This window comes from Ceratina calcarata, unplaced genomic scaffold, assembly GCF_001652005.2.
Source record: "Ceratina calcarata isolate Rehan_Ccalc_2016 unplaced genomic scaffold, ASM165200v1 scaffold428.2, whole genome shotgun sequence".
In the NCBI taxonomy this organism is placed as follows: Eukaryota; Metazoa; Arthropoda; class Insecta; order Hymenoptera; family Apidae; genus Ceratina; species Ceratina calcarata.
In genome coordinates this window covers 329,063-338,625 of record NW_017166501.1, presented here as the reverse complement: position 1 = coordinate 338,625, position 9,563 = coordinate 329,063, and the positions used below count along the sequence as shown (strand labels likewise).

The 9,563-nt window shown below is 40.5% G+C and overlaps 4 protein-coding genes across 10 annotated transcripts; 2 read left to right on the top strand and 2 right to left on the bottom strand.

Annotated features, from left to right (window-relative positions):
• Window positions 1-94: 94 nt before the first annotated feature.
• LOC108626708 (SAP30-binding protein) lies at window positions 95-2,709 on the bottom strand. 4 transcript variants are annotated; one of them, XR_001916698.2, is made up of 3 exons: window positions 1,908-2,164; window positions 1,496-1,619; window positions 1,331-1,422 (listed from the first exon to the last, which is right to left on the bottom strand). XR_001916698.2 is itself a non-coding variant. In XM_018027528.2 (2 exons), the coding sequence occupies exon 2, from the start codon at window positions 1,434-1,436 to the stop codon at window positions 441-443; it is 996 nt and encodes a 331-aa protein (XP_017883017.1). In that variant the 5' UTR covers window positions 1,437-1,619; window positions 2,231-2,709; the 3' UTR covers window positions 95-440. The 4 variants fall into 4 exon arrangements, 3 of the variants coding, with proteins under 3 accessions (XP_017883017.1, XP_026670836.1, XP_026670837.1); XM_018027528.2 differs by lacking the exon at window positions 1,908-2,164 and adding an exon at window positions 2,231-2,709 and having other exon boundaries at window positions 95-1,619; XM_026815035.1 differs by having other exon boundaries at window positions 95-1,619; window positions 1,908-2,141.
• Window positions 2,710-2,884: 175 nt separating this feature from the next.
• SerRS (Seryl-tRNA synthetase) lies at window positions 2,885-5,090 on the top strand. Its single transcript, XM_018027638.2, has 5 exons — window positions 2,885-3,346; window positions 3,418-3,702; window positions 3,768-3,980; window positions 4,049-4,305; window positions 4,374-5,090. The coding sequence occupies exons 1-5, from the start codon at window positions 2,885-2,887 to the stop codon at window positions 4,615-4,617; spliced, it is 1,461 nt and encodes a 486-aa protein (XP_017883127.1). The 3' UTR covers window positions 4,618-5,090.
• On the bottom strand, window positions 4,798-6,392 carry LOC108626777 (dnaJ homolog subfamily C member 17). 4 transcript variants are annotated; one of them, XM_018027644.2, is made up of 7 exons: window positions 6,177-6,384; window positions 5,973-6,101; window positions 5,730-5,891; window positions 5,453-5,665; window positions 5,298-5,378; window positions 5,100-5,234; window positions 4,798-5,019 (listed from the first exon to the last, which is right to left on the bottom strand). In XM_018027644.2, exons 1-7 carry the CDS (start codon window positions 6,252-6,254, stop codon window positions 4,909-4,911), a joined length of 909 nt encoding a protein of 302 aa, XP_017883133.1. In that variant the 5' UTR covers window positions 6,255-6,384; the 3' UTR covers window positions 4,798-4,908. The 4 variants fall into 4 exon arrangements, with proteins under 4 accessions (XP_017883133.1, XP_017883132.1, XP_017883131.1 ...); XM_018027643.2 differs by having other exon boundaries at window positions 4,798-5,022; window positions 6,177-6,380; XM_018027642.2 differs by having other exon boundaries at window positions 5,100-5,378; window positions 6,177-6,392.
• A 99-nt stretch (window positions 6,393-6,491) lies between these two features.
• On the top strand, window positions 6,492-8,682 carry Fic (FIC domain protein adenylyltransferase). Its single transcript, XM_018027639.2, has 3 exons — window positions 6,492-6,823; window positions 6,901-7,783; window positions 7,853-8,682. The coding sequence occupies exons 1-3, from the start codon at window positions 6,622-6,624 to the stop codon at window positions 8,205-8,207; spliced, it is 1,440 nt and encodes a 479-aa protein (XP_017883128.1). The 5' UTR covers window positions 6,492-6,621; the 3' UTR covers window positions 8,208-8,682.
• The last annotated feature ends 881 nt before the right edge of the window (window positions 8,683-9,563 follow it).

Below are 9,563 nucleotides of genomic sequence, written 5' to 3'. Positions count from 1 at the left end.
AGAGAAACGTAACTAAAAGAACAGCAAAATGAAAATGTATCGAAAATGTATATTTTACATAAAAAGGAATAATGAATGAAATCGATGGTCGATCAAATTTGTAATTCCTATAATTTCCTACTCCTCTCTTTCATTCGTTGAAAACCATTGATTTCGAATGCATTCTTCTCGATTTAGCAGACAATGACTGCGCTAATGATACAATCGAGACACTAAATTCAACAAAACCAATGATCGGTTTTACAGGCGTCGCATGGCCATATAAATGAACGTACGGTCGCGTGTACTCTCACGAGCTTACGTACATGCTATTCTGTACGAAATTCGCTGTTATTTCTTCTTTATACATATATATATTGTACAATTTTAAATAAGGAGTGAGGTGTGTTTTACTTCTTCCACAAAGATGCGAGATATTTACAAGTGATTTACAAGATATGTTACAGTCTTTTCTTTGGTAAAGATCCAAAGGCAGATATTACCGTCGCTTTGGTGCCCGTCGCGGACGACGTTAAAGTCGTAAGAGTCGGTTGAGATAACAGAACGGTTGGTTTTACCGAGGCAGTGGTTCCCGTTGCGACTTGATCCCATTTACTTTTCCTCTTCTTGGCATCGTCTTCCGTGATGTTAGAACTACTGGGCCGTTTGGCCGTGCCAGAAACGATCTCGATCTTCGTCTTCTCCTTTCTAGCTTTTTCGAGCTTGTCCATCTCGGCCTTCTGAACTTTAGCGAGTTCGTCGTAATAGGAATCTTTACCCCACTTGAACGGATCGAATCTATCCGGAGGATAATTAGTACCCAGTTCGTTGATGCTACAAAATTGAATTAACTTTTCGTAAATGGATGGATTCCTGAAATCTTTTCTCTGCTGTATAACTTTGTTCATGTCCAAACCGCCGCTCTCCATTTTCCTAAAAAGTTTTGTTATTTTCTCCTGCAAGTCGACGGGACACTGTCCCGGTGGCTCGGGCGGTATCACAACGCCATAGGTATCCGCCTCGCCATCTGAAACTAACTGTTCTCCTTGACAACGGGGAGAGCATTCCGTAATCGTGGAGGGCCTTCCGTTTTCAAAAGGCTGTCCATCGACCGGCGTCTGCATGACTCCCTCGTCATCGGAGACCACTGCATCATCAAAGTATGAAACCAATCTCTGCACCTTAGATGCCATCGCATCTGTTACTAAGGTGGGCGCGTTCGACAAATCGTTACTAGACTTGCCACCGACGCTGGGAGCAACAACGGGACTATTTGAGGCTGATGTGCCAGATTTGGGACTGGTGAAAGCCTGGGGCTGACCGACTTGGGCATTATGCGGGGCGGCCCCCTGGGGAGTGTTCGAATTCTCCTGAAGGTCGTCTTCCACCCCGTCTTCGCCCTCCGAGTCGGTATAGGTGGCCGTGAGAGATGCCAGAGCAACACTTTGTACAGACATGGTTAGTTGGCTTTGAGTGTCCGCCGTACTACCAAGCAATATTTTGTGTTGGAACTCACCGGTCTAGCGTAGAGCTGTACGCCTTTTAGTTGTAGGGCTTTTATGTATCAAAATATATGCCGACATATAACGACATTAATTATGCCCCAATGTTTTGTCGAAATGCTTACTACTATACCGTATCTGAAATAAAAATTACGACCATTCATTCATTTATTCCTTGATAGTTTGAGACAATAAGATTCAGTAAAATAAAAGCTACATGTTCGCGGAGAGACTGTCTAAAATTGATAGTTGTACAAGAAAGGGAGAGGAGCTTTCGTTGAGTTTTATGGATACTCTTATGACGGAACGATCGAACGATTCCAATTTCGTAAAAGGAACGAAAAACAAGTCCCGATCAATTGACAAGCGTGAAAGGTTATGGAGCTGAAATAGTACATGAAAAGTATACCGCTGACTATCACCAACCTGACTATTTGAATCCACGATTCAATTATCTGCTAACACTGTACCTGACCTCCCGTTCATTATGTTAAACTTACGTCGAGTCAATCTTCAATCAATCGTGTCTTTAATTGAAGAAGCTACGAGCGCTATCAATGCATATCGTGATATATCTAGTAGATGTTGTAGTGTGTGTATATTCGAAGTTCCTCAATTTTTTCACGAAATTAAATCTGCTGCGCGTGCGCACGATCAAGAAAACATGTACACATACGTGCTTTTAATGAAAAACTAAAGATGTATTACGAAATCTCGAGGCTCGAATGTGATCCTCTTTCAGTCCTTACTTTTTAAGCCCTTTCCTCTGTCCTCCCTGTTGTCCCTTGACGTATGACACTACGGCTACGGGTTCTACTTCCTCTCATCTTTTATCTTCTTTAATTCACGTAAAATAAATTACGGATTATTGTAGCCAAGTTACGTTACGATCCTCGCACCCGCATCATCTGTCTATACACCGTGTCAAAACCCTAGATCTTTCCTCATTGTACTCAACTCTGTATATGTTATGTCATATTTCCAATAAAATATTTCAATCGTATAATATTATATATATATATACTCAGTAGAATCGTATAAGTTCCTATTATTTGTGTATAATGCAATGCTACGAAGCATTGAATTAAACACCCGTTATACAGTATACGTTCAATGATACGTTACGTATATTTTATTTCCTGCAGCACGTATGCACGTACAAGCGGGTAATAAGAAAGAAAATTTCATCATTCTTATATTGCGACTTAACTTTTGAGGATCGTACATCATTGACTTGTAATACATGTCCATGTGGTGATAATTAATGACATAGAAACAGTAATCGGTCAACAGCAAGTAGCGAAACAGAGTGCATAGCGGTGCATAGTATACCGATAAGTCAGCAGCCACGTGTAATTCAGTACAAATTGGGATACCGCTCTCCTCCGCTGACAGTGTCAAATATGGTGCTGGATTTAGATCTTTTCCGAAAGGACAAGGGATGTGACCCGGAAAAGATGCGAGAGAATCAGAGGAATCGTTTCAAGGATGTAAATTTAGTAGAAACAGTAATAGAGAAAGACAAAGTTTGGCGTCAACTGCGACACAAAGCCGACAATTTGAACAAGCTGAAGAATTTGTGTAGCAAACAGATCGGCGAGAGAATGAAAAAGAAAGAAGGAATAGACGGCGACGATGCCGTTCCGAAGGATGTTCTCGAGGACTTGGAAAACTTGTCGTCTGATATCCTGAAGCCGTTCACGGTTCCGCAGATTAAGACAATTCGTAGTTCCATTGACGATGCTATTCAAACGAATGACAAGAATTTAATCTTGATCGAATCGGAGAGGAATCAGGCTCTTAGAGAAATTGGTAATATACTGCATGAATCTGTACCAATTAGCAATGACGAAGAAGAGAACAAAGTATGTTTAACTAGAATTCTTTTATGTACTTTTAAGAATAATTGATCAATAATGAGAAATAATAATTGAAGGTGGAGAGAACGTATGGGGATTGTACACAAAGGAAACAGTATTCCCATGTAGATTTAATATGTATGATCGATGGGATGGATGGAGAACGTGGGGCTAATGTTTCTGGAGGACGTGGTTACTTTTTGACAGGACCTGCTGTTTTTCTCCAGCAAGCATTGACACAATTAGCTCTCAGGAGATTGTATTCCAAGGACTACAAACCACTGTACACACCATTCTTTATGCGAAAGGACGTCATGCAGGAAGTAGCACAACTGTCTCAGTTTGACGAAGAATTATACAAGGTATATCATTCATCCACAGAAGTACATGATGAACAATGGTTTCTATTGGCATCTTATTTGTTCAGGTAATTGGTAAAGGCAGTGAAGATAAAAGTATTGAAGAGAAATATTTGATCGCTACCTCTGAGCAACCAATAGCTGCATTCCACAGAAACGAATGGATTTCTGAGAATAGTTTACCTATCAAATATGCAGGATTATCCACATGCTTCAGGCAAGAGGCTGGATCCCATGGACGCGATACTAGAGGCATTTTTAGAGTACATCAATTCGAAAAAGTAATTGTGCTGTTAATTTTCTTTAATGCAACGGATGTAACATAAATTGAAATATGTTTGATCGATAGATAGAACAATTCTGTTTAACGTCGCCGTATGATAACAAATCTTGGGAAATGATGGAGGAGATGATTACGAACGCGGAAGAATTTTACAAAATTTTGGAAATTCCTTACCGTGTAGTGAACATAGTGTCCGGTGCATTGAACAACGCTGCTGCGAAGAAATTGGATTTGGAAGCATGGTTTCCGGGATCGGGCGCTTTCCGTGAACTCGTCTCGTGTAGCAACTGTTTAGACTATCAAGCGAGACGGTTGTTGGTCAGGTATGGGTTTTATTTTATTATCGTCATCCTCGCTATAATAGTATCGTAATATTATCGACACGTTTCAGATACGGCCAAACGAAGAAGATGAATACCAGCACGGATTACGTACACATGTTGAATGCAACAATGTGTGCGATTACTCGTGTCATATGCGCGGTCTTGGAAGTGCATCAGACAGAAACTGGTATCAAGGTACCAAAGGTCCTTGCAGAGTTTATGCCACCTAAGTACGAAAACGAGATTCCGTTCGTTAAACCAGCGCCTATCTACGAAATAAAAGACAAGAAACAAAAAAAGCAAAAGGATTAAAAAGATGTCGAGTTTGGATCTCTCACCTATAAAACAGATTCATTTATAATCTGAATATTATCATTATTGAATTGAATTCAATGCTCACGAAATTAATGATTAACTAATAAACTTTTCGTAACGAAGATCTCTTCACTGATTTCATAGGCCGACGATAAGGGTATAAATAATACAGTTCAGTTCTTTGTAGTCCGCATTTGTATTTATAAAGATACACAATTAAGTTATTCAAGTGGCACCTCGTGGCATCGTCGATCGTATGTACAATGAAGCTTGAATGGCGATGTTTAATCAAGTGTTTTCGGTTGTATGCAACTGCCCCGATCTTTTCAGTTCCTCGGCCTTTCTTAGATTGCGTAGTACAGAAAGTTCGAATTCGCTGTCCGACATTCTTTGATTTACCTGCTATTTGATATTTGTACTCAATATTTACACCTTAACTTTAAGCAGTAAATAAATAACATTCTAGAATATGTACGTACCTCTTTTCGCGGGATATTATTATCACTGTAAGAAGCTCCCATCTTAAAAGTGGCAGATTCTTTTACTGTACTCCATAACTTTTGGAGTTTAAGCGGGTTCTGTGCAAAACCAACTTCCACACTTACAGCCAATTCCTGGATATAACATATAATAATAAGAAATATGTTATTTCTAGTAATAAGTCTATTAATACTTACTGCATCACTTTTATTTTGATATTCAACCAATGCACTGCCCTTTCCAGTGGGAGACACGATAAGTGCATTTATATCACCATACTACAAATAAACATTTTTATAGCAGAACATAATTAAAAATCTGTCTTATTAAAATTATTTGAGGAATGTTATACCTTTGAAAATATCCTGTGTAACGTATCATAATTATATATATCGTTTGACTGATTCTTGTCAGTCTTCCATTTCACTCTTATCTTAAAGGAACCATTATCTACTTCAGATTCTTTGAGGCTTGTATTTAATTGATCTTGAAAATGTTTTTGCATAAGCTCTATCTCTTCCTTCAACTGTTTCGATCCTTCTTTCTGTAACCTGTCTATTTCAGCCTGCAAGACAACGATACAATGTAACAAAGCGATACATAATAAACATAGGAAGCATAAAGCGTACTTGTAATTTTTCTTTGTCACTCTTAAAATCTGCAGTTGTGGATCTCCTGTAAGCATCCTCCCTTGCTTCCAAGTCTTCTTTCAGCTTCCTACGCTTCGCATCAAATTCTTTAATGCGCAATTTTGCTTGAAGTCTAGCGTTGAGTACTTTGTCATAAGCTGCCTTGTTTTGTGGAAATATGATATTATCAATGAATAATGAGACAAATTAATGAATGTTTGTAGTGTTTATGTGTGTACTTACACGAGCAGATGTGTCGGTAAGGATTTCTAACGCGTGTGACAATTCGTGAAACAATTCATTTGCTCTCGGATTGTTTGGATTCTTATCAGGATGGCAAGAAAGAGCCTTCTTGCGATATGCTTTTTTGATCTAAAGTAAGTTTACAGATTAGGAAGATGCATTGCATTAAAAGCGTAACTTGTTAACGAACAAACGATTTCATACTTCCTGAGTCGAAGCTGATTGCTCTACACCGATCAACTCGTACAAATCAATTTCCATCAAAGATTCCATTTTCTCCATCGTTGATAATTGGTAAAATACTTCCCGAGAGATTATTCGTTATTGTTATTGAAGAAAGATTGACACAGAGAAATTCGCGGGCAGTTGGTTAAGATTCCTTTGGAGAGAGATGGAAAACTAGACCAATCGAAAAAGACCACGTGGCCGAGCAGTTGCCCTCGAGCTCTATCGAGCTCTCGATTGAATGAAATTTCGGCGAGGTTCACGTTCACGCGCATTTTCCAGTTTTCCACTTCTCCCACTTCTCCAGTCCAAGTCCAGGCAGTCGGAGCCATCGGAGCGAGGGTTAAACCAACATCGTGTTGGAAAACGCAGAGAACATGTTTCATCTCGTCATTACTCGGAAGGGACGCATCGGTAGAGCGAGATGCTGGCGTTGCGTGAACAGTGTATCGTCTTCGGTGACCGAGAACTCGTGGACATGAAGAGAAGAGCTGTAGGAGAAGCGAATGCCGCTATGACGGCTAATCGCATAATCGTGTTTCTCGTTTTCGTGTCGGGAATCTCGGTAGCTGTCATCGGCACATGGCTGTCTCAGTACCTCCGCGGTTCAATGAAGGAACTACCTGGTAAATGTCTAATCAGCCGAGTAATTATCGTTTACGAAACTCAGGAAGGGACTGTAAGTATGGCAATCGTTTTACAGATCACAATTATCGTCATGTATTTTTTCCACTACCGTCCGAGGGCACGTTAAACGTGTACGACGACGGGACTCTGGACGTGGCACTGCCACGGAACGAACTGGATTATCAGCTGGAAATAAAGAACAGCGCGGCGACAATCGCCGAGGCTTTAACTTCGTTGCATTTAGCTTTAGAGATGAAACTGTCGGGGAAGCAAAAGAGAGCGATTAAACTGTTTCAACATGCCGTGGCTTTGGCGCCCAGGCACCCGGATGTTTTGAATCATTATGGGGAGTTCTTGGAACATACGCAAAACAATGTTATCAAAGCGAACGAGTATTACGTGCGAGCTTTGAGCTATCAACCGAATCACGAAGGGGCTTTAATAAATAGTCAGAGGACTGCGCGAGTCGTCGAGGAATTGGATAGGAGGATGCTCCGGCGGATAGATGAGAAACGCAATGCTTTAGCCGCGATACCTGATAACAATGCTGCGTTGATACGTGCGAAGAAGGAGGCTTACTTTCAGCATATTTATCACACGGTCGGGATCGAAGGGAATACGATGAATCTTGCTCAGACCAGAGCGATCGTCGAAACGCGTACCGCTGTTGCCGGTAAAAGCATCGACGAGCACAACGAGATTCTGGGCTTGGACGCTGCGATGAAATACATAAACGCGACTCTGGTCAACAGGGTGGGCTCGATTTCTATTAAAGATATTCTGGAGATTCATAGGCGCGTCTTAGGGCACGTGGATCCTGTGCAGGGTGGTCAGTTTCGACGTACCCAGGTTTACGTGGGTGGGCATGTACCTCCGGGACCCGGGGATATTCATTATCTAATGGAGGAATTCGCGTTGTGGCTGAACAGTGAGAGAGCTATTCGCATGCACCCAGTCAGGTAAATGTTCTCTCGTAATCTCGAAATTACCGAGAATCACTGAATGAGCTCTACATCGTATTATTCCAGATATGCTGCACTGGCGCATTACAAATTGGTGCATATACATCCGTTCTCCGACGGCAACGGTAGAACGTCTCGCCTGCTCATGAACATGATTTTAATGCAAGCTGGTTATCCGCCAGTTATTATTCACAAGCAGCATCGACACACTTATTACGAGAATCTTCAAATAGCTAATACCGGGGATGTGCGGCCGTTCGTTAGATTCATAGCGGAGTGCACGGAACAGACGTTGGATCTGTTTCTCTGGGCGACCAGCGAGTTCTCTAGACAAGTTCCAGCCCTGAGTCAGGACACGTTGTTCACCGAACGGCACAACACGATTGCACTAGAAGACATGAACGATTTTAACGCGGATTAACGTCAGATCCCCTGAATAGTTTCTTCTGGTAGACCAAAGACTTAGAGTTTTCGTTCATCCTGTTTACACGATCACACCGTTTTCATTTTAGAATCTTCCAGCACGCGAGCCTCCAACGTTCCTCCGAACAGTCAGACTTTTTCTACTGTATAAAATATCAATTGTGCACGATACAGTATGCTTCCAATTCTAATTTCCGTTGCGTTTCATTATGTGAATGTAAAAAGTAGTCGACGCAGAAAACGGCAAACAGTGTAAAACTTAATCGAAGACTGTGATCTAATATAAGGTATAATGTATATTTAATATTTAATTAGGCGAATTTAAAATGTTCATTCACGGAATCTATCTTAGGAAAAGTATCGTGTATAAATTAATCTCAGAACGTGCAATCGTAACTTGCTGGTCAAGTTACTTCAAATATAATGTAAATACGCATGTGGCTTTTAATAAAACTACTATTTTATAAACGATCGTTAGCTGGTGTTAACTTTCGTTACCAAATAAACTTGACGGATCGGCGCTGTGATTAATGATAAGGCAAAGAGTATTGAACGCTCCACTTCTACGAAACTTTAATTTTTTTTTACGTCTAATGAAACATTATTGACGGTTTGTTGATGGGAAGGTGGGAAACGATACAGAGATAATTCGCACCGTTCTCCAAGCGCGTTCGATTAAAATATGTATCACCAGTGAACAAAATCCTGTTTGCGTTCATTACGCTAAACGTGCAAATTTCTCCTTTTATATGCAATATAACGATGTAGTTTCTATATAAATACATTTCTATAAAAATCATATTTAGCCAACAACGTAAGTTGACGATCTATCATCTCCCTCGCACGCACACAAGCATACGCACACACGCGGCCACTCATTTTCTCTTTCTGTTCTGCCTGACTATCGTTTCGAACTCGCTCCCGTAGACTGATCGAATCGTTAAAAATCGGATTGATCGCAAGACGTTCAACATCGTCGTTTCGGGTAGGAAAACACACGCGTATCCGTCGACATGTTTGCGAAGCATACTGCGAAGATCGCCTCTTTTGGAAAATCTGATGCATGCAAATAAAACTCAGTTTTCCCTGACACGAGATGATCAGGGAATTTTTATCAGATCTACTCTTAATCGAACTAAGAAGGTGACGCAACGAATTGATTTACGAATATTTGTCATTCAAATCTTCTTTAAGGATGTATTGGCTATACAGTCAATCCCAAATGTTTATCTACCTTAGAAAAATGCATTTCCTATAGTTAAAAAGAAATTAGACGTCGGAAGAATAATGCTAATAATAAATAGGTATGTGCTAAAAAGTATAGGAGAAAATGTCCAATTAAGTATTGACGCTG